General features: G+C 37.2%; 1 protein-coding gene across 4 annotated transcripts; it reads right to left on the minus strand.

The window, feature by feature from the left end:
- Positions 1 to 1,783: 1,783 nt before the first annotated feature.
- On the minus strand, positions 1,784 to 24,253 carry LOC113231784 (nuclear factor NF-kappa-B p110 subunit-like). Of its 4 annotated transcripts, none has more exons than XM_026466315.1 (13): positions 23,929 to 24,014; positions 22,281 to 22,403; positions 21,372 to 21,511; positions 20,318 to 20,472; positions 18,574 to 18,676; positions 17,746 to 17,878; positions 15,726 to 15,830; positions 5,350 to 5,461; positions 4,178 to 4,335; positions 3,513 to 3,583; positions 2,879 to 3,439; positions 1,975 to 2,167; positions 1,784 to 1,878 (listed from the first exon to the last, which is right to left on the minus strand). In XM_026466315.1, coding segments are annotated over exons 2-13 (1,788 nt in total). In that variant the 5' UTR covers positions 22,282 to 22,403; positions 23,929 to 24,014; the 3' UTR covers positions 1,784 to 1,822. The 4 variants fall into 4 exon arrangements, with proteins under 4 accessions (XP_026322100.1, XP_026322101.1, XP_026322099.1 ...); XM_026466316.1 differs by having other exon boundaries at positions 22,277 to 22,403; XM_026466314.1 differs by lacking the exon at positions 22,281 to 22,403 and having other exon boundaries at positions 23,929 to 24,253.
- Between the last annotated feature and the right edge of the window lie 648 nt (positions 24,254 to 24,901).

Raw genomic sequence — 24,901 nt, forward strand, 5'->3', positions numbered from 1 at the left:
TTTTTTAATTTCAATGGCTTCTCGCAGCATCCTGGGTAGATAACAGACTACGATACATACGATGATGGTGCCGAGTATGACGATGAGTATTTACTGTAATTCACTGAACAATTATGGCTTTATTATTAAATAAAATCATGGTGAATGCCTCTTGAGTTGCTTCCGTAAATCGTCGAGCGCAATTTCATTTCTTTATGCGAACTGCTAGAAACACACCATAGCAATATCTTCCTATTGTTATACTCGTACTTTTTTATACATTTATTAAATATTTTATCAAACTGTATTTGTTTTAACTTTAACTAAGTAACACTATAACATACAAATACAATAACATAAAAAAAATTACTGGCAGCCTTTCTTGTACGTCTGGCGCACCCTAGGAATCCTTTCACCACAGTGGCAAGCTGGGGATGCGCCTTACCCGGCACTCGATCAGCCGGCAGTAACGAAGGGTATGTTCCAAACAGATGTCGAATTTAACAATATTGAGGTAACGCTCATACCCCAATTAAAAAAAAATTTGGTATTTAAAAAAATATATACATTAGCATAGTCGTAACAAAGTATCACATCAATAAAAATACTGAACCGCTAACTACTGTCAGTTGTGACGTGCATCAGCTCAAAGTACGCTCTTATAATTATTCCGTAACGTACGTGTCGGTACGTGTTTGTATGAAACGCTTAAACCTACATCAAAAGTTTAAATATCTCTTTCTCGAAATGTTGCTTTTATGAGTTACGACTATTTGCTTGGGACGCGTTGATATGCGTCAACATGTATCGGTTACAGATCCTACTAATTTCAAAAAAAGGGACTGTTGGTTATTACGTAGGTACATATTTATTATTATTATTTTTTATAATAACGCACACACTCAACATAGCCCCGCACTAGGGCAACCCTGTGTCGCGGGTGCCATGGACACACACATAGACAACCATAAATTACACCCAAACTCACGAGAGAAATAAATGTAGGCCATACAAATATTTCTCCCGGCCCGGGAATCGAACCTGGGGCCTCTGCGTGGCAGTCCGGCATGGTAACCGTTCGGCCACGGAGGCAGTTAGATTATATATATATATATATATATATATATATATATATATATATTTATTATACAGATTATAATGGGGAAGTTTACACATACACACAGGGCCACGTGGAGCTGACCGTACGAAAAGCAGCTCATACTGGGATCACCATGCCAATACTGTCTGCGTCTGATCCTGCGCCTTGTTGATGATCATAGCGTAACATTAGTGGACTGGAAACTGTATTCGTTTAAAACTGAATGGAAAATTGTATAGAATCAGAGGGATCCGGGATATAAAAACACCACCAGCGTAACACCCTGGTAAGACCCCAGCTTGTATCACGTTTCGTTGTAAATTTCTAACTTTTAATCAATTTTGGTGGGCTTCAAATTGTGAGGATAATTAGTGCATGCCGATATTATCGTTTGGTCAACACATGCACTTCATTCAGACTTGTGCACGCGCATATGAAACATACTTGCTTTGAAATTGACATATCTTTTCTATTGCTTAACTATGAAACAAACAAAGCTGCACCATTTGGGTGCTACACCATTGCGGTTCAGCGATTGTGGGTGTTAGTGTGCACCGAATTGTAAAAACTGATGTATTAGGTTTAGTAGTAGCGTGTCTTCAGCAGGTAGTAGGTACTATTACGTTAAAATATTAAAAGTACAGTGAAGAACAGCTGCTTTACGATTTTATTATAAAGTATTTATTTAATAGTTATATATTACAAATTTGATATTGTACTTGATAATTTGAATAAACTTATTTACTAGTGAGTACCTCCACCATCCTCTCTCCTGAGGCCTTCGAAATCCGTGACGTAATCTGTAAGGAATTATTTGTTTCAAATACGAGTAATATTTATAATCTTATACAATTAATGCAAGTCAAACAAACGCGCGAGCATGATGCGCTACTTACTTAAAAAATTCTGATTGTTAATGTCGAAATCAGGGTCGGGAGACAGAGGAGCCAAGATATTGTCGTAGTCTTCTTCGTTATAGGAGAAAGGTTGATTGACCATTGCACGGGTGTCCAAATCACTACTAAGCATCGAACTTGTGGAATTAGCATTGAACGCAGTTGCATTGTATCCACCACTCGGTTCAGCTGTCTGAAATTGAAACAGTTCAAAATCATTTTACGCTAAATGTCCCGAAAGGTCTACTTCATGGTGATACCAATATTGCATTCAGTAATTATAAATATATTAATCACTCCTTGGTCGTTAAATTGACAAGTTAGAAATAGATCCTCGCCATGTCGCGTAAATTAAAAAACCATTTTCTTCTATTGAACACGCGTACCTACATTAGTGTCTAAAAGTCAATAAAAGCACCAACATTTCAGGATCAAAAGTTATTTGTTAACCCTGAATACTCACAGGCATATACAACGACATAATTTTTAATTATGTTTTCCCCCAACAGGTGACGTCAATATGGGCGTCTGCGTTCGATATTGCATACGATTGTGTTATGAAATTGTATGAAGATTAAGAATTTTTAATACAAACCAGTTAGTTACAAATGGCTAATAACGGACTACGCGGTCCACAGAACTGTAATGGAAGCGTACTTTACGCTCTCCAGCGCAGGATTATATGATCCACCATATAGATACGTCTACGGATAGATTATTCTTACAAGGTTTATTGTCGATGTTGACTGTCATCTTTAAAAATAAAACACTATTACAGCAGGTTATACGAAAAGAGTAAGTTGCATCTCCAAATTAGGTAACATTTGTAGTCTTCTACAAATGTTACCTATTTTGGATATGCATCTATGTCTTTGTCTTTACGTACATATACCCGTTATCATACCTGTGATGCTTGGCAATTAGTGGTCAACTCTGAGGAAACACAAGTATAGTCGAAAATTGTAGATGTAGCCTGTGAAGCTTGATTCACTTGCACAATTTGTGAAAAAGAATTGCATATTGGGTATGTTTTTGCCGAGGCCTGCCAGTTGACATCAAATCCAGCAGAACCAAGAAGTGGGTCCGTTCTTCTACATTGCAGCAAGCCTTGAGACTCACTATGTGTAGTGAGGTCACCGAATTGGCTACCTTGAGCATCTTGCAACATGTTATTTTGAAGCATATTTGCTTGCTTGCTTGCTCCTGCTGTGGCAGTCCAAGTCGTTAATTCACTTCCTAGAATCATTTGCCCTATGTTGTCAGAGTAATCATTAATTGGATTTTGCTGAGGAAAGACGCTAATTTGAGAATTTCCTGATTGCGTTGCACTGACGTTATTCTGGGAGTTTCCCGAAATGTTGACTGCACTTGTTACAGATGTTGAAATATCAGTAGTACTAGTACCACCCCATAGAGACGATTTTTGAACAGGGATGTTGTGTAAGCTTTCTATTCTTCCTAGACCCTGAAATAAATTATAAGGCGTAACAAATTTGAATGCTAAGAAGTCGTTAATTCCATTGATGAAAATAACTTACATTTCTGGATTTACGTCCGCCTCTAGTACTTGGAACCGAATCGTCGTAACAAGATAATTTTGAGTAAAATCCTGAAACTCAAAAAAGCTTGATAGAAATCACTTAAAGTGGGAAGAAATTCGAAATTTCTCTTGAGAAATGTAGGCGAGTTTTTGACAGAGGTTACATTATATCGCTGCCTTTAAACAAAAACGCAGTATTGCAGAATACCTAATACGATTTTGAATTTGAACTAAGCGTACAGCGACGGGCAGAGCCCACGAAACATTATCGTGAATAAAGCACCCGTCTTTTTACGTATAAAAAAATTTAAGAAGATGATTGGTTCTTTATTCACGATATAGTTTCGGTATAGTACTTAGTAAGGTTTCTTTTTCTACGGAATTTAGGTGAGTTTACACATAAATTTGACAGAGGTGTTAAGTATTTATATCTTTATTGTATGAAAAGATGTAAAAACAAACCAATTTGAAATTGTCGGAACACAAAAGAAGCCGGAGTGAATTGAATTCATAGGTACAGAAATTACTTTTGGGCCGTGAAATGACGACGCAGTAGTATGGATTGCCATTGATGTCAAATGTTCTTATCATTGGAAGAAATTAGTTGTATAAGCTTGCGCTACATGGTTAAAATAAAAATTAAACTTGTCAACATAAACCTACCAAAATTATTAAGCTTGGTTCTTTTGCGGTAGGCAGCGTAGAGATCAGGGCGATAAAAGAACTGGCGCGGCTCGCTCACAGCACCGTCATTCGGACGTAGCAATTGCATGTATACTTTCACTTCCCCAGATATGTTCTGATCTTTGTATGGCGGAATGCTGACGAGAAACATAAATCTATTAGATACATCTTCGTATATAAGAGCGCTCAAACATTGTGCGATTGTTCTTTATTTTCATTAGCCAAAAATAGTAAATATCGAGTGCTTAGGTTCTCGCGATTGCTTCTACATTGGAAAAAAAATTCTCAGATCTAAATCGCATATATTTGTTTCCTCAAACAATCAAACGTTTCGGATTCTTTACAGGTTCCAAAAATACGAGTGACTGCGATGGTATTACCGCAGATCACTTAATAGTTGCTACTTCATCAATCAATTACGTCTAAGGCTACGGTTACTATGGATGCGAGTTCTGACGAAAATATATTGTGACGATTTCGTCCGAGCAAACAAACGCCTGTTTTTCAATGAGCGTGTTTACACTGGCAGCTACGAATACATTAGAACATGCATGATGTCTCGTAAGACCCAGGTGGAACGTTCAAACAAATTAATTTTTTCGTGCGACCTACATCTGTTTTGGGTGTTTTGAATTTCGAGTGATATGGTTATTTCACCATGGATAACGATAATTGATAAATCTTGTGTACATTTATTACATAATCAGTTAGAATAAATGTTTACATTTTATGATATGAAACGCCTTGTTCAGACGAGGATTTCGGACGTATTCATCCGAACAAGTTTTCAACAGAACTCGCATGCGTAGTAACCGTAGCCTACTTGTATTTTATAACTATAGTTCAGGATAAGGTGGTTTGTGTTAATATTGGGCACAACTGGTTGATAATTACCGTCTCAGTCAGCCGTGACCATGGCATCTGCAAAGAGCCCGAAACGTTAGTTTATTATAAAAAACCGATATACGCGGATCAGATCCGTGTAAAAATAATTTCATTTCCGATAGTATGCTTTTATCCGATGTTCATATATTACGTGTACTAGGAAAACTAAAAGAGGCGGCACTACAGTGGCCAAGAAAAGAAAGATCTAGAATTCGTAGTCTTTGTCGTACTGTTATTTTATAGCGTCTGCTTGAAACTTCTCTTACTTGAATACAATGGCCGTTTGGCGATGTACGTGTGAGGGCAAAATGTGGACATTAGTGCTCCAAATCTCATCTTCATTTTCGTCCAACTCGTACATCCGAACCATTATATTACCTGAAAAGTAAAACAGAGGACTGGACTACCGTTAATCATCCTAAAAACCAAATAAGAATCTTAAGAAACGAAACCAATTTCAATTGTTTGGATATTCAAATAGTTACTTTTAATTACGTTATTATTTTATAAAGAACAGTTTTGGTATTGGATGATTACTTTATTTCATAGAGCTATTATAGATCACAAAAAGCCAAATAAAATAAGTCACTTTGGCAGGTTCGAATAAGATGCTTTAGGCGAGTACCTGTACTATTTTACAACAATATGAAGGCCACAATACGAAGTGAATGTAATTTTCCCTCCCTTGCTCAGGAAACTACACGACACATATCTATCACGATTTTTTTAAATATAATTTTCATCTATTTCGTTAACATAATTTGAAATGTATTGAAGCAAGAGAGCTAGGTTTATTTAAAAACACTTTTTTTTTAAAGTTATATGGCGACCGTCATTAACTTTCCAAATTAAAGTGATATTTTCGAAGGGTAAATGAGAAACGGCAAGCCTAACCACGCCGCGGTTATTATATTATACGCCACGGTGGTAAGCATTAAACTATCTCCAAAAGGTATACAGCAATAATATTATTATCACTTATCGATAACACAAGAATTCCACTGTGCGCATCACTAATGACAGCCAAAGGTTCTCTGTTGTCGAGGAGATACTACTTTTACGTCGTAGTCCAGCTATTGGCCGTAAGATGGCAACACGTTGTATAAAATTTCAATAAAATCAAACCGTCGTAATTTGCAAAGGTCTTAAACTTTCAACGATATAACAACTGGGTAAAGTTTAAATTATATTAACAGCCCAGGACTTGTTACATCTTTTTTAAGTTAGGAACTACGACCAATCATTATCAAGATTTCATAGTGTTTATCATTTGTTTGTGTGCGTTTTAGCGACCGCGGTTCTAATAGTAATCGATGCTTATGGCACTTCCATTGTTTTTTTTCTTCCGTGGCCGTAGCAATAAATATATGAAAATAAATAGGTATTTATATTACGTCTCAATAATGTTTTTAGTCGTTGTATTTTTAAAGGGAAAATTAAAATACACGTTATTTTCAAATACGTACACCCAGCCTTGCCGTGCGAGCGCTCGTGTCGCACGGGCATTTTTACTGTGCTTTTCACAAAAGAAGTCCCGCGACAATTGCCGGAACTAATTTGTTAGATCTATCTAATTTGACTGTCATAACATGGCCCTACCACTGTGGTCTACCATCTTTTGCGAGTTTTTAATACTCATTAAGTATCTACAACAATGTTACATCATTCTCAACCAATATTTCGACATCCTTCGCAAGATTACAGCGCTGCCTCTGGGGGACTTCTCTTATGAAAAGGACTCTAGTAAGTTTGCAAAAACAACTTCTCAGTGTTTGGGATCTGGAATAGTAAAGTCTAATTACTGGAAACGGTACAAAACGAAACATTTCGGGACAATCCCGGATTTCCCAGCCATCTGGCAAGCCTACATACGACTCTGTTGCTGTTTAAATTTTGACACAACTATAATATATACGTAATGTACTTATAGTTAAGTTTTTAAATGTATAACACTTAAAATTCAAAAAATCCCGATGCAAACAAGTATACTCCAAAAGTCAAGAAATTTACTATAATAATTGTAAGCTAACAACTCGTCAAGACTAATTTCATGTGCCCAAACTCGATGAGCAAATGGTGCTGTCTAAACAGGCAGTAGACGATTTGCGGGGTCTCTAAAATTCAAGAGAAATACAAAATGGACCGGTTTTTTACTATTGATCCATCTGTTAATGAAAACTAGAGAGCCACGCTCATCGACTAAGCTATATTTATCACTTTCAGACCGGGATCAAAATGAACCACTTGGAGCCATAATTTATTGTCTGACAGGAAAGATTTCACAATCCAAAAGTTTTGTCGTGCTTAGTGCCTTGTTCTTAGTTTTTCTATTAAATTTAGTTGTTTTTTTTTTTCAAATAAATTTTTAAACCTGTTTTTATTTTTTTTACATTAATATCAAACTATTCAGCTTCAATATGAAAATTTGATTATGTGGGGCGTTTTGGGGGCTCCACCTACATCTTGGAGCCCAAGCTAACCTCACCTGCAGGTGGTGCGCCAGCTGATACACGGACGAAGCTCTAGCGAGGGATTTTCCCTTTCGGGGGTTGGGAGGTCAGACGGCAGTCGCTCCCGTAAAAACCAGCACCGCCACATCAACTTATGGAAGTCGTCAACAGAAGGATATGGCATAGGGATAGGGCGCCGCCGCAAAACGGCCGCAGGAGCCTCGCCCGACTTCTGTGGCAAGTGGACTAGCGCTACCGTGTCAAGGGTGGGCACGGTTAAAGAGGCGAGCCCCTACCCATCACAGGAAGCTCCGCTTTGCCACGTGGAACATTGGCACGCTGACTGGACACGCGAGGTAGCTAGCAGACGTGCTTTCCAGGCGGAAGGTCGCCGTGGCGTTCCTGCAGGAGACTTGGTGGAAAGGCAGCAGATCCCGGCTCATTGGGAATGGCTACAAGCTGATCTACACCGGTGCTCCTGGGGGCGAAAACGGGGTGGCCGTGGTGCTCTCCGAGGAGTTTCACGATCACGTCCTGGAAGTGAAACGCTTTAGTGACCGGCTTATGGCAATGAGGGTGCTTATCGAAGGGGTCGTGACCCACTTGATAAGCGCCTACGCACCTCAGGCCGGTTGCAGCGACACTGACAGGGCGAGGTTCTGTAATATCTCGGGGGAAGTGCTGAGTGCCATTCCTTTGTCGCAGACAGTCGTCTTTGGTGGCGATCTGAAGGGTCATGTGGGTGAGGCGTGCGAAGGGTTCGCGCGGGTCCACGGTGGCTACGGGTACGGCAGTGGCAACGCGGAGGGAGGAGACATCCTCACAACGTGTGCGGCGACCGACCTCGCCATCGTGAACACGTTCTTTAAAAAGAATCCCGAGCATTTAATCACCTACAGGAGCGACGGACACGCCACCCAAATCGATTTCCTACTCACCAGGAGACACCATATCAGCAAAGTGGCCAACTGCAAGGTATGACCTTGCTGGTGTTGGTGACACTAAACCCTTCCCTGTCACAGTCGGAGTTCACCAGGGCTCAGGGTTCTCAGTCCCTATCTGTTCAGCGTGATATTAGACGAGGTCTCAAGCTCATACGAGACGCGCATGAGCAACCCCCGTGGATGCTTATGTACGCTGACGATATCGCGCTGGCGGATGCGGATAGAGCGAGACTGGTACAACGAGTGACTGTGTGGAAGGAGTCGCTTGAGAACGGCGGTCTGAGACTAAATGTGGCAAAGACTGAGTACATGGTCTGCAACGCTACAGATCCCCTACCCGTACGCATAGGCGAAGACGCGGTCGAGCCTACGGGCCAGTTTAAATACTTGGGATCTGTACTTAGCGCGTCCGGAGACATCGACTGCGACGTCAGAGCCCGAATCGCAGCCGCTTGGGCAAAGTGGCGTGAGGTGACCGGTGTCATTTGTGACCCCAAGATTAAGCTGAAAGGACAGGTCTATCAATCCATCATTAGGCCTGTCCTTTTATATGGCAGTGAAACGTGGCCCGTACTTGAGCGTCATAAGCAGGAGCTGCGTGTCACGGAAATGAAGATGCTGCGCTGGATGTGTGGAGTTTCACGGAAAGACCGTGTCAGAAACTCCCGCATCCGCGGCAGCCTTCACGCCCGTGACATTGCAGATAAACTGCAAGAAAGCCGCCTACGTTGGTACGGCCACATCTTACGGAAACCGGCATGCTACGTGGGAAACAAATGTCTCGCTATGCCACCTCCGCACTATGGAAAATCGAGGTCTGTTTCAGATCAAAAATCAATAACTTTCTTATTTGTTAAGATAGACTATTGAATTTTTGCACAAGCATAGAGTATTAAATACTGCTTTAGTTAAAGTTCAGATGCTATACTTTTATAGGAGTATGCTTTTTTTTTTTAATGAAAAAATATATTTCAGAAATAGCTTTTATTTGATTTCCTTAAGGACAACGCTACTTATATTATTAATAAAAATGTATTATTACATTAGTTTTTTTTTAAAACAATCATGTTTAAAGCTCTTATCTATTTAATTAAGAAATTAAAAGTTATAAGATTACAAACACGTATAGTAAAAAAAGTTACAAAATACTAATTTAAAAGTAAAATAATGTTAGAAATGTATGTATGTCAATGTGTATATTATGTTTTATTATACTTGTTGAACTTCAGGGTCCAAAATGAGTACATTCACTTTTAAAAGATCCAGGGTATCATCATCAAGTGCCTTCACACTTTTGCTATATGTTTTTCTAGGACTGGAAATTTACGGATCTGACATCCTCATTTGTAGCCGATCGAGAGCACTTCCTGGCATGATGTAGGCGAAATTTTTTATAATCCTTATTACGGGATTCTTGTGCATCTTCGGAAAGTTGACCAATAAGAATTACACCAAAATGCTTAAAGACTCTTTCACCATGAATCAAAATTTTGTGTACTGAAGATGGCATGTAGTACCATTCATAATTACTTACATAAATCCTGGCAGTTTCCATGGCATATTTGCCAAATTTTTCTGCATTTATCATTACGCCTGATGAAAGAGCTTGTAAAATAATATACAACCTTTTGATCAAATTCACATCCACTCCGGTGATTACAGAAGAACAATTTGCGTTGTGAAAAAATCGTCTAGCAGTATTACCGTCATTGGTATTACCACTTCCTTGTCGTGTTTTGTCGAGGATCAATCCTAGCTCCTCCCGTAAAAGTTTTTGTACTAGGGTTTTCTTTTCTTGCTTTTGTCTTTTCTTTTCTTCACTTGTGGCTGACCGTGTCCGAAAAGAAAGATTATATGAGATATGTAATACCATTTCCATACAACGTATCCAGGCATGCAATGTGGAAAGTCCGTATTGATATGCATTTTCATTTTCTGGCCTACTAGTGACTTTAGTCAGATCATTCATTTGCCGTGGAGTAGCTCCACAGATTGTACACGTGGATCCAGATGGTGTATCTGTTAATATTTGAGCTACTTTGCCATCTACTCGTATCATAGTCAGAAAGAGTTCGCGCTTCACATTCACTCCTTCACCTTCTTTATTAATTAATGGTGGCCGCAAGGAAATTATTTGGTTCTTTATTTCATCAACAACAGCTTTAGTTTTTTCAGGAGTTTCTTTACAAAATTCTATCGATAAGGGCCGACAAAAACGGACTGACGAAGGCACTGGATTTTGCCAGACAATGTCGCCAGTAAACTCATTGACTAATTTAATAGGCACTAACGACGTAATAAACAAATTTGCATCAGAAACAAGTTCAGACTCCTCTCGAAGTTTTTGTTTGTACTGACTTTGACCAGATGAACCATCACATCCCCATTTACTGTATAAAACTAAATGACAATCCATTCTTATACACCGAATCTATGGCCAAAATCCTAGCTACAGTGTGGTCCAATAAATCTTGAAGGTTTAGTACTTTTGCATGTGTATTTGTAATTTCTATTGCTGTAGATGGTGGATAGCATGTCTGTTTGATTTCTTATATTTTATAAAATGATGGGAATAGAACACAAGTCTCGTTCGTTTGTTAAATTCCTTAAGTATATACAGGGTGTCCCAAACTCAACGTCAAGCGGTCACTGGGCGAGAGGCCAGGTTATATCAGTTCTGGTAAAAATTAAAAAAAAATCCATGTCATGGGGTAGTAAAGCACATTTTTCTTTAAATATGAAGTGTCAAAGCTAGCTGACAAATTTTTTTTTTAAGCTACGACTCAATGAAATTTTTTTTTTACTACACTCACAACGTTTATTGTTTGATTTGTGACTGCAATAAATAGCATGGTTATTTATGATGACGTTAAAAAAAAAATCACTCCAAAATTTGAAAATTTGTGATGACAGTACCTAAACATGTGGTCTAGGGTATCGATTTTCAACATTTTCAAAAAAATGCCAATTATCACTTAACTAAGTGACATGGGTTTTTTTTTAATTTTTACCAGAACTGATATAACCTGACCTCTCGCCCAGTGACCGCTTGACGTTGAGTTTTGGGACACCCTGTATATTGTGCTTTCGTTAAATCTAAGTCAATGAAAACACTCAATGCTTCTTGATCCATTAGCATTTTTCTCTCGTTGCGTTTTCTATGAGATTCAAATATAGAGACTTTGTATCATCACGGTCAGCAAGCCTTAGTTTTTCCACGAGTTTTGCTTCTATTTCTTCTCCTATTGAACGTAAGCCCTGAACATAGGCATTGCAAATGTGTTCAAAGCCATATTCAGTAAATAACGCGGTATTTCTTCGTTTTATATCGTTTCGTTGATTCTGATGAGTCTCCATAAGAGACACAGGGTCTTCCGCGTTTCCCAGAAGAAGTAGATGGCGTGATGTCAGGTGGTGTTCCTTCTTCGATGCTCGGTAAGGTTACCAAATATTCAGAATCCAACCAATTTTCGTTCTTTTTTAGAAACGAATCCTTTTTCCTAGACACTTCTGCCCATCGTTTATTAAAGGAAGGAATGAGATTCCTTTAAACATCACTGGTAATAAAACACATGTTGTCTTCAGAAGCATGATAGTTTTCTTTTAAAACTGTAGATAGGGTTTCAAGTTTTTTTCCTCCTTCAATGTATGAGAGTAATAATTCACGCTTGGAACACTTGAAAGTATTTGACATTTTGAAATTCAGTGATGATACGTAACAATCAAACGTCTGTTTAGTTTTATTATCAATTTGTAATAGCTTTATTAAATTAATTCACTCTTCTTATATAATTTCATAAATGAGGGTAGTGTGCATTTTGTTGATTAAAGTAGTACCACAAAATAAGTGCAAAATGTAGACAAAACGCCCTGTTATCAATAATTACGTATAATTTATTGAAATATACCGCATACTAATCAATTCAATAATACAACATAAGAAACCACAATAGATAGCGGTTTTCCGTTTCTTGACTTAAATCGTAGTTTTCGCACTAACTTCTAAAACCGCATGTTATGTAAAATGTTATTTATGAATATCTGAGCTATAAAACAACACCAAATGTAAAGCACCGGGAGACATCGTAACTGTCAAAAGTCTCGATGAATTTCAAATACGTACCTTTTTTTCCCTCACTTTTTGTATTTTTTTTTATAGAAAAATAATCAAACAATCCACAACATTATAATTGCTTTAAAATCTATATACTATGGGCTTTTTAGAAATGCGTAACACTTTATATATATTCGCACCTTAGAATAATAACGCATAGAATGATAGTTTCATAAAAAACGAACTGTCACAAGTGAGGCAAAAATCAAATTCATGTAGGCGTAAGCAACTTGTATTTACGCTCGTCGGCTCGCACACAAATATACAAATAATGATGCCATGGAATAACATTTCCCTCAAAAGTGGGGAAATTGTATCTTGCTTAACTTATCGTTAAGTTAGAGGTGCCTACAGATTTGCTCGATTTTGTCGACCGTTACTGTCGATCAGGTGCCTACAGATATGCTCGACTTTGTCGATCGTTACTGTTGATCGACAACGTCAAGTGACAGGAATTTTCAAAAATTTATTTTTGGTAATCTTTATGGAAATGGCATTTATATCTGAATACACGAAGGCGGACACGACTTTTCTCATTTCTTAATCCATTATGGCGGACACGTCTTTTCAAATAAATGCAAAATGGGAATCGTTTTCGAGGTATTCGAGGTGCTCATCACGAATATGGCATTTGTTTCTAAATCCAAGATGGCGGACACGACTTTTGAAATAAATGCAATATGGGTATCATTTTCGAGGTATTTGGGGGTGCTCATTACGAATATGGCACTCATTTCTAAATCCAAGATGGCGGGCACGATTTTTCATATAATGGCAAGTTGGGGATCGTTTTCGAGGTATTTGGGGGTGCTCATTAGGAATATAGCACTTATTTCTAAATCCCAGATGGCGATCATGACTTTTCAAATAATAGCAAGTTGGGTGTCGTTTTCGAGGTATTTGGGGGTGCTCATTAAGAACATGGCACTAATTTCTAAATCCAAGATGGCGGGCACGATTTTCCGAATAATGGCAAGTTGGGTGTCGTTTTCAAGGTATATAATATAAGGTATGTAATATAAGGCTGCTCATTCCGAATATAGCACATATTTCTAAATCCAAGATGGCAAAGAATTAGAAGAAGAAGAATTAGAAGTCTTGTCCCCCGTCTTGTATTCAGATATACATGCCATTTCCTTATAGTTTACCAAAAATACATTTTTGAAAATTGTTGTCAACCATCTTGGATTTAGAAATTAATGCTACATTCGTAATAAACACTCTAAAACTCCTCGAAAACGTCTATAATTGTCAATCGTTACTGTCGATCGACAATGTCGAGCAAATCTGTAGGCACCTTATTAAATACTACCCAATTCTTATTTAACTCATATATGAACAAAAACCTACAAGCGAGTTTAAGTGCGACTATCGAAATTGAATATATAAATAGCCTGATATTATCTGTGGGTATGTTTATATGACAAGTACACGATAACAATTAAGAACCTGAACCTGAAAGTTATTTATACACGATTTTGGAGAACTGATGATGACTTTTTAGTCAGTGTTAGTTTCCTGAAATAATTTTAGTTATGAACTTTTGAGTCTGGGCAAGACAATTTTTTTAAATGAGTGTATGATAAACAAGAATAATGATTTTTCACATGAAACTAAGGAAGGCAAATACTAAATATATTTCGTAAAAATAGCTAACGTAAATTCCCTACAATGTTGTTGCGGCGGTGTACATTTGTAGAAATTTTGCAACGGTCGCGATATTGCCTATTCTCAAAAAATTACGTAATATAATTATTTTGAAACAGAATAGCAAAATGGGGAGAAAAAACCCGTTACTTTGCAACATTTTCGTATCTTGTTGCAACGAAATTAATTTTCTGTTTTAGTGAATATTTACATAAAAACGCCCATTCCGCGTCCTACAATTTGCGTCACTTAGCGTGTGCGGGCTAGGTTTCTATGCGTTATTATTGTAAGATTCGCACAAGTTTTTGAAAGAAATGAAATTTAAAGTATTGAAGCGAACCGACCTGAAATAGACATTGTTACGAATTACAATTTATCACAGTTAGAAATATGTATTCCAAATGCAATTCACGCAAAATTAGTACATTATATGAAAGTACCACTGTAATACAATAAAAAAAAAATGAAAGTGCGTCAATAACGACTTAAGTAAAAACGATGTTTGATATGCCGTTGTTGTATCATTTTCCATAGTGCTCCGCCGGGCCCCGGTAGAAGGGGCAGACCCAAGAAGTGCTGGCTTGACGTCGCCGAGGGTGATATGCGTGCCAATGGGGAGACGGAGAGGGAGAAGGAGACGGAGAGGGAGAGAGGGAGAAGGAGACGGAGAGGGAGAGAGGGAGAAGGAGACGGAGAGGGAGAGAGGGAGAGAGGGAGAGAGGGAGAGAGGGTGAGAGGGAGAGAGGGAGAGGGGGAGAGGGGGAGAAGGGGAGAGGGAGAGAGAGAGACAGAGAGAGATGAAAATTTGATTATGCACAGGGCTACAAAATTACCTGTGGCACTTTCTCTCGAAACGGCGTGCATTTTGTAGCATAACCCGAAATCCAACATCAAGTACTGGGTGCTCACCGATAGTACACTCCGCCTCATGAGCAAATTGTCCGTACTGCACTGGTGCTGGTGCACCCAGAGAACGTGTTCATAATAATTGTTACACATTTCCAAACCAAAACCAAGCTCACATTGACAACATCATAATCAAAAAATACCATTACAGTCCATCTCAACTATCTAGTATTATCATCTTATTAACGCTGGCGCAACCAAGTGGTGACTTACAGGTTTACACAGTGCGCACCGCCGCCACTGTCAGGAGAAATGTATTCAGTAATACATGAAATATTGTAATAACTGTTGGTGTGCCTAATAAATAAACAAGATCTTCTTGATATTTATTTAATTCACACATCACATAATATATTAAATCTCTTTATTACATTACAGGCACATGGGGCTTGTCAACTTATGTCTCAGGGTGACGGGCGCAGTGTCAATGCCGCCCGATCTTTGCGTTTTAAAGCTCTGAGTGGCACTGCAACTATTATGGACAGGTATGTCGTTTACTACCAGGCCCACGACATGTTAGTCCCGTGGTATCACAAAAAAGTACTATGCAGAAGTCCATAAGTAATTTTCGTTTTACTTACTTTTACTAATTCTTGATGTGAGGAAAACCATATCCTCACCTCCTCTGGCACTACTTGAGATAGGCATGTGGTACTGTATTACTAACTGGTTTGTGGCGACGCTTTCTGAAAAAACATTTCGAAATATCACAGCCCTACACAACGAATCGAACGAATATACAATGCGCGTTTCAATTAAAAAGGCAACAGGATCCATCAAGTTACTCCATATTCTTAAATTGGCAAGATGTATCTTGAAAGTGTAGTAAAGTGTTGAGTAATTTTAGGGCCATAGTCCGCCACGCTGGCCCAATGCGGTTAGGAACTTTACACGTTTTCCGAGAGTTGTGAACCTTCTTCGACGTGCCGGTTTCATCACGATGTTTTCCTTCACCGAAAAGCTCATGGTAAATTTGAAATTAAATTTCGCACATAAAGACAACCTCACGAGGAGCTCGGATTAAAAGCCACGGCCTCTGCTTGAGAAGTGGTGGGTCAAGGCTACCACGGCTTGTACACACGTCAAAAGTGCCTAGGGATCAAGTACGTTTAAGAGTATTGCTGCAATTAGGGTTAATTATATTAACTTTTTTGTATCGCTATTGATACTTTTTAGTGAGTTTTAACATTTAAATAAGGAATATTGTTTAAAATTCGATAATAAGAAGAAAATCGATTGTCAATGTGGTTTTGTATAAAAATGAGTTATAGCGTTTTAACAAAATCATTACAATATCTGCATCGGAACCGAAACAATTTACATTATTATGGAGAGACGACATCATTTAACCCGAGATGTGATGATGCGAGCCGTCGGAATGTTGGAAGCTGGTTCCAGGCAACGTGCTGTGGCTTTCACTCTTAACACTACACAGAGCGTCATAAGTCGCCTCTGGACGCGCTATCGCATGACGGGCAGCGTGGCCGAGTGACATGGAGGACGATCTCGCATCACGATTCGCAGACAGGACCGGTATATCCAAAATACTGCTCGACGGAATCGTACCATGACCGCCATGATGTTGGTTACGAGGCTCCACAGCTCCTCAGGCTTGCTAATAAGCGATCAAACAATCCGAAATCGTTTACGTGAAGTGGGTCTGCGATCCCGAAGGCCGCTCAGAGTTCCATCTATTGCACCCTGCAATCGCAGGACCCGTTTACGATGGGCTCGCGAACACAGAAACTGGGAGGAAGAAGACTGGCGCTGTGTGCTTTTCGGATGAATCCCGCTTCGGTATGAGACCGGATACAAGACGTACTCGAGTTTGGAGAACATCTGGACGTCATGAACGTTTGAGATATTGTCAGGAAGTTCATCCATATGGTGGGGGAACAATAATGATATGGGCCGGTATTTGGATCGGCGGAAGAACCGATCTCATTTGGATCAGGGGTAACCTCAATGCTCAAGTTTACGCAGAGAGTATTGTTTCAGTGTTAATGGTGAAAATACAGATTATTAATTTTCTTATAAAAATGAGCAAAATCATCATTTTCGCCATTTTTTTGTCATTTAATTGACGCCGTTAATTTGAGTTTTTTCCCACAATTTGCAAAAACATCAATTTTAGTTTATTTTAATTAAATATAGGGGTAAGCGGTTAAATAAAACATAAGCATTAAAGTAAGAAGTCGTCCTGGAAGACTGGATTTGGTAAATATTGCTTAAATAATTTTTATTTCAAAAATATTCACTTGATCCCTAGACACTTTTGATGTGTGTATTTTCAATTTTTTACAGGTGTCACTGTACACATGTTCCCGTATCACATACTCTCATAATTACTTATCCTTTTCCTGCCTTTGCTATGATCGTTCCTCTTTCCTAAACTCCCTAAGCCTTGAAAGTACCATTTCTTACCCGTTTGTTCTAATGTGGAAAAATATTATTTTTTCAAAATGGAAATTTTTCCATAACCCAAAGGTAGTTACAATTTACATTTTGTTTCACCTGCGTTGGACACAAAATCCAGGAAATCGAGACAGGCCACGACACGTACAAAAGTAATAAATTACAATACACTAGTTAGTAACTTACTCAAGTTGAGTATTGGTCGCGAGTATACTGGCGAGCAAATTGGTTCATCCGTATAATAATTGTGAGCGCTAAATTTTAACCTTACGACATTCAAGTCGATGTTTCTCGCCATCTCTCTGCATCGCTCCAAGAGCTATTAAAATAAAATAATATTTTATTCAATCGTTGCATACTGATTCCTTAAAGTCGAGTACCGTGTTTATGATTCTTTACCGAGTATAAGATAGTACAAGATTTTAAGATAGACTTAGTTGATATTTTGTTTTTAAAATACTTCTTTTTTGGCAAATGGTAATGGATTTGATAATGGTTGTACATGTTTTGTAACATTTGGAGATATTATTTAATGAAATACATAATTTTAATTTTAATAGGTTTACAAATATTATAACATTATTCTGTTCAGGAACACAATGACGCGGTTAAGGACTCTTTTAATTAGCAAAAATACATCCTTTTTTTAAACTCAGACTTCTGTGTACAGAACTATAATTAAATTTTTCAATTCAGTAGCGAATACCGTAAACAATAGAATTTCAGTTCAGAACTAAAAGAACGCCTTTGTGATATGGTTTATGAAATAATAAATAAAGCAGTAGGAAAAAAAATTCTGGTTGACCAATTTGTTACCAATGCCAAAAACCATGTGGTCTGTGCAAAAACCTAATTCTACTAGACTGTAGTCAGTGTAGTAGTATTCTTCATTCTCGTTATCGTGTGAATACAGTTGTTGTATATACATATATACATTTTGAGCACATACATTATACTCATATTAGCTACATTCGATTGTCAACACTATAAGTAAACTAGAAGTGCTATACCTACCGCGTTGTCCGTAACATTATCGTTGCCGTTTTCTTGAAATCTTGTATATAGCCACATGGATATATCCTTTTTAGGACGATGTATGACACCCAAGCCCGCAAAACTAATAATGATAGATAAATAACGATTATCTCGATAGTTTCGAAAATACAATGGTTATTGCTATTCCACATTCAAAGTAGCAGGAGAGTTCCTTGTGAAAGAGTTCATCTAGGTTAGTACTGCCACCTTACCTATTTCTGCCGCCAAGCAATAATGTCAGCATTACTGTGTTCCGGCTTTGAAGGGTAAGGGTGCTGGTGAAATTACAGGCACACGGGACTTGTCAACTTATGTCTCATGGTGACGGACGCAGTGGCAGTGCCCCTTAGATCTTTGCGATTGCAAAAGCTCTGAGGTTCGTATTCTGGAACTCTATTCAATGCTCAAGTCAGGATTGCACTGGCAACACAAACACTGGAAATAGGACCCTAATGGCATGGACTTGAGTATGATTTCGAGTGCTTTAAACCATACTCAAATCATGAATTGAGCATTGAGTAGAGTTCTAGAATACGACTCTGAGTCACTCAGGCGTGTAGCTTACCATCTCGACTTGTTCGTCCCGTCACTTTAAAATCTATTTTAAAAAAATAGTAAAAAAAAAACTTTTTACTAACGATTCAAGTGAGTTTTGTATGAAATTAGTGATTATTTCTTAGGTTTTCGCGATTGTTACACAGGAAATTAAAGGCCCATTTAGATGGAGAGGGTTTATCATCTCGAAGATATGATTATCGAAAGAATATGAAAAACTTTCCTCGTCTAAACATTCGCGATTATCGACCGTCCACGTGAGCGATAATCGCCTCGCTTTGGAATATTGAACGTCTCCGTGTAAACAGAACTCGAAAGCAAAAATCGTATTTCGAGTTTCTGTGCCAGCCATTTCTACCACGAGTGCAGTGCGCGAGGGTGTTTTGATTATCACTGCTTTTCTAAGACAAGAATTAATGAAATGAGAACGAAAAAAAAATTTGAATTAAGATATGTTATAAAATTTGAAAAAAATAAATAAATAAATGTATATTTCTATACAGTGCAATGAACTTAATATTATCAGCAGTTCCAATTTTGAATGATTTTTGCGTCATTTTGATATATCCATAGTCAATTCCGCAGTAATCACTGAACTCGAATGGCAATCCTCGCACTCAAAACGGTTCGAACCGATTTGTATGATAATCGTATGAACTTGAAAAAATGTCATACGAGATCGTGTTTAGACAAATCGAAAACTCGTAAGCAAGAATCTCCTTACTACATATTTCTCTGTGTAAACAGTCGAGGGAGCGATTAAGTTGCTTGCGAATCTCGTATGACATAATCGTAGGCGAGATTTTAGTTCTTGCCTGAATGTAAACATTATGATACGATAATCTTATGGCGATTATTGCTTACGATAATCGCGTACGATTTTTCGTCACGAAGCGTGCGATAAACTCTCTCCATCTAAATGAGCCTTAATGGTCACGGTTGACCATGATTGACCATTATCATGGTCAACCGTGACCATGGGACCTGTAAAGGGCCCGAAACATTGGTTTGTTTGAAAAAACAAATAGACGTGATTTAAATTTGGAAAAATAATTTCATTTCCTATTAATGATTAATTTAAAAACATCTTTTATGAATATTGTACTATAACGCAGTCATAAAAAGGAAGAGTTTTTGAAGCATATAAAATAGAATAAACATCGCTAACCCCACCGTGTAGTGACCATCAACAGGTACGACAGTGGAACCTGGCTCATCCTCATTCACTTGTTCCTCGTTGTGCAAGCTATGTGGGTGCTCTGACGTATTATCCTTTTGCACCAGAGTACACTTTATACTTGCCTTGTTCGTGTAATTTCTTAACTAATGTAACAAAAAAAAAACAAACTTAATAATCGTGAAATCACAATAATGTAAAGACTAACTTGATTTCGACCCTCACAATGTTGTGAACATGAAAGAAAGATTTCATAAATAAACAACACGAATACGACGTTAAAAGTCATATCGCCACCAACTTTTCAGTGTTCATGACATATTACCCTTCTTTTTTGAACGTAGTCAAGTGAAAGGAACTTGTCAGCTTTAATTCGAAATTCTTTAAGTACACTAATTCCATAAGTCAATAAAATTGTACAATATATACCACATTTGAATATTGTCATGTAATTTATATTAAATAAACTTTTGGTTTTCTTTTGTTTATTAATTTTAATTGCAATTTTTATGTCGAATCAATAGGCACAGGCGCAGGCACTAAATCTTAAGAGTTGATTCCGCATAACATTGAAAGTTAGTATTGAATCAATCACTTTGAAAAAATTGAGGATTATACACTGATTAGTATACGCTGTGAGCACACGATTCCTAAAAATGTACACGATAGAAAAAAGACACAAAATTACCGCGAAATTTTACAAGAAACCCACTGTTTTTAATAGGTACTTTACATACACCAATGTTTTTTTTTTTATATCAACTGAAGTAAATACAATGAAAAAAGAATAAATTCTGAAATAAAGGCAGTCTCCTTACCGCTCGACCTGTGTAATAGAACCGTTTCAGTAAGGGAAAAAATTGAATTCGAGCCGAAGTAGTATCGACTTTTAAGGAGAATGTGATTTTTAATTTCACACAATCATAGGGTTTAACACAATCCCCGCACTAGGGAAACCGTGTTGTTGATGCCATGGACACGTTCGGCCACGTCGTCGGCAATTAAATAACGAATTAGACCTAATATTAATAGTAAATTTGTTTACCTCAACGGTGGGGTATGACTTGCCACCATTTCGTCCAGGCTTAACTCCACGTAGACTGCCGTGAGTGCTTGTCTCTCTCTCGGTTCTGTATCGAAACCTTGCATTTTGTGGCTCGTTAATAATCCGTAGATTCGGCTCCACTGAATTTAGATATACAAATTCCTACTATAGGACACAGCTACAGTTTTCATTATTAAACATGGTTTTAAATGGTGACAGATTGTGTACTTCAGGGTATGGCCCTACGTACCAATTGTGTAGTAAAAACTAAGAAATGTAAGGTACATTCTTTCAGCTTTCTGTTTTGATGAAATAAATAAATCGAAATATGTCGAAGTTATGTGACATAACTACATAAAAAGGCGAGTAAATACTATATTTAGGCTATGTTTGAAATAGGAAAAGGCAATTTTGACTACTTAATAAAATGTCTGCGGAATTACAAATTTGATTGGGGATTTTGTGGGGAATGGAGTTGTAAAATAACTCATTTTGGGGGGTTTGAGTATTTCTACGTGTTGGGAATTGGTGCAATAAGAGAGTTCATATTTCCCAATGTCCGGCAGCAAGCAGTATTGTAGAATTTTTTTCCTTCATTTTTAGAGATTTTATAGCTTGGACGAACATCGTGTACTTAACACACATATATTGGCGAATTAACTTCGCAAACGTCTGGCAACACTGGTGACAGTTCATATTCATTACATCTTTCGTTTTTTTATACTGGACACCGTCAAAAAAGTGATTACGAACGATTTGACATCGAAATTTTCACAGGCGTTAAATGTAATACAAATAATCAAAATAGCTACATTCGACTTCGTTTCCTAAAGCATAGCATCTTATACCTAGGTAGGTAGGTACTACATTATGTTAATCTTACGATTCTCATGTAGAGTACGTACTCACTGCGTCTCAAATCCAGGCTTGTCAGCAGTTTTTCTTGAATCCTTCATAATACTCCAACTTCTTTACCATGTATACTTTCGATAACGTGAATCCAATAGTCAAGGACACCACTAAAGAGACGAGCTGCAGTCAAAACCGACGGAGGCATTAAGAACGATCGCGGGACTATCACCAAAAGACGAGATGTACAGTAGTACAACAAATAAACAAGCAGGATTTAACAATGTGCTAAAAATTTTACTAACAATAGTTAACTTAGGAAGTTGTTGCGAATATTGATAAAGACTTATCATAAGTACTAGATATTATTTAATGATATAATGCTTTGGAATGTAATAATAATTATATTACATTACATCATTGTTATTCTAGGACATAAGAGCTAATAAACACTACACTAATATATTGTGGAGATAGGTGTAATTAATTACAGTGGGCCACCCCTGAAGAGCGATCTTGACAATCGTCTTAAGCCATGACAATCTGTCAACATTCTTTGTTGAAATTGTAACTTGGGTTATAGTTTGTATTCACAATTGTATAGTTTGACCAGTGACAGAGTGTATTTCATATTCTTATGTATAATTGATATAGTACTTGACAAATATAATTCGAATATATATACCTCAAATCACCTTTAATACAAAAACTGCCTAGTATAGCTTCTTTACCTTGCTCATTTGCTCAAGGTCATGGCCAACTAGTATTCTAGTTACGTTTTAGACAATTATACCACGTATTTTTTATAGGTACGTATTACGTACCTATTACCCACGTACGTTGCAGGGTTGTTGCGAATATCAGCATCAATAATTACGGATGCTGATATTCAATGCGGAAGTTCGAGTCGCGACATGACTTAAAAGGCACTGACGCTGAAAGACGCTGGAATAATTAGTAAGCCTTCCAGAAACAAACTATAAGCCGAAAAGCAGCTCAGTTGTTATTTTTTAAATACCTATAGCATTGATAAAATTCCACAGGCAGATTTATTGTTTTCATGCAGATTGATTCCTGTGTTTAATGTCACAAAATCATTGAAATACTTAATTAAGATACTAAAGAAAAAAGAGAAGTTTTTCATGTAAATAGATTCAGTGAGGATATACATATACTATTCGCGTTTTTTTTTAAGACATAAAATGAGCATTCGCTGATATTAAGGTAAAAAATAAGAATCCGCTGATGTATAATAACCCTGCATCAGCAACAACTCTGGTAGTAGGTAGGTATCTGTACTAAACTAATAACTAAAATGCCACTCAAATGTAATTAAGTTGTATAGTATCTGACATCGAATATGTGACAAAGATGATGATTCGAGATTTCGAGATAGACAAATCGACTAGGTAATCGAAGAATCAATATTTATTGTCGAGCCGAATCGGCAAAATCAAAATGGCGGCTACATCTACTGTGCGTACGAAAAAGTCAAAAGTAAGTCTGAGTAAAAATGTATTACTTTTAGAGACAATAATTTTTGGGTGGCGCGGATCCAAAACGATTGCATTGGAGTAATGAGTCTGGGAAAAATTATACTTTTAAAGAAATAATAAAATTATGATTGCTTTATTATATTAAAAATATATGATAGTATTATAATAAAATTAGAATAATAATAACATTAAAAAAGTCAACTATACTGTACCGTGCAAAGACACGTCCTTATTTGTCGATGGCATGGTGAGCTGCGGTACCATTTGAGATGGGGGCGAGTAAGATATCTCAGGCGCACTTAAAATATTTGAGATCGCACTCATATCTTCATCACTTCCAGACATTTTGTATAATTTTTATACTATGTACAGCATTAAGTAGGTAACCTATGTCGTAAATTCAGTACTTCATTAATTGAATTTCATGAATTGTTGTGTTTATAGGTATAAATAATAAAAAATGAGTGTAAATAGAGATTAAACTCAAAGAAACGATTATTCACAAACAATAATTTTTAAATTGATTAGCAGCAATCAGGGCATGATTGCAATCTAGAACCGTCCCGTCACGCTTACCATGAATAAAAGTTGCCATTACTACGGCATTCATTTCCTGATTATTGAGCGTGCTTACAGTTTAAAAAAATAGATACATTTTTCTTGATTTTGAAATTAATGCAAATCGTATTATGTTACATCAAGAACAAAAGGTTAATAAGATAAATCGCTTACCTACAACGGTCTAATTAGGAGGTGAACAAAAAAATGTACAGTTTAATATTTGCCATAACAAGTTACACTCTTACATTTATCAGTCTAACCATTGGATTTATGTTAAGCTTAACGTTACATCCACTAAAATTCAGCAATGTAATTTCAGCGCTTTTAATTTTTCCCAAGCCAAGGTCCATGGTCTGCCTAAAAAACAACTTGTTGAAAAAATAAAGTTCTTTGATTGATTGATATTTAAAAAAAGTTTTATTACTAAATTAAGAGTATTAAAAGTAAATAAAAATAAAATAAAATAAATCATTAAATTTATGGGACATTGCACCTAAGGTTTAAAATATAAATATTGGCAGATTACAGACAAAATATATAATTGTAAAATATATAATAAACTAAAATATTGTATAAAAACAGTGTCATTTATGAAAACAAATAACTGCCGCCGTGGCCGAAAGT

Source organism: Hyposmocoma kahamanoa, unplaced genomic scaffold, assembly GCF_003589595.1.
Source record: "Hyposmocoma kahamanoa isolate Upper Pololo Valley unplaced genomic scaffold, ASM358959v1 66, whole genome shotgun sequence".
NCBI lineage: Eukaryota > Metazoa > Arthropoda > Insecta > Lepidoptera > Cosmopterigidae > Hyposmocoma > Hyposmocoma kahamanoa.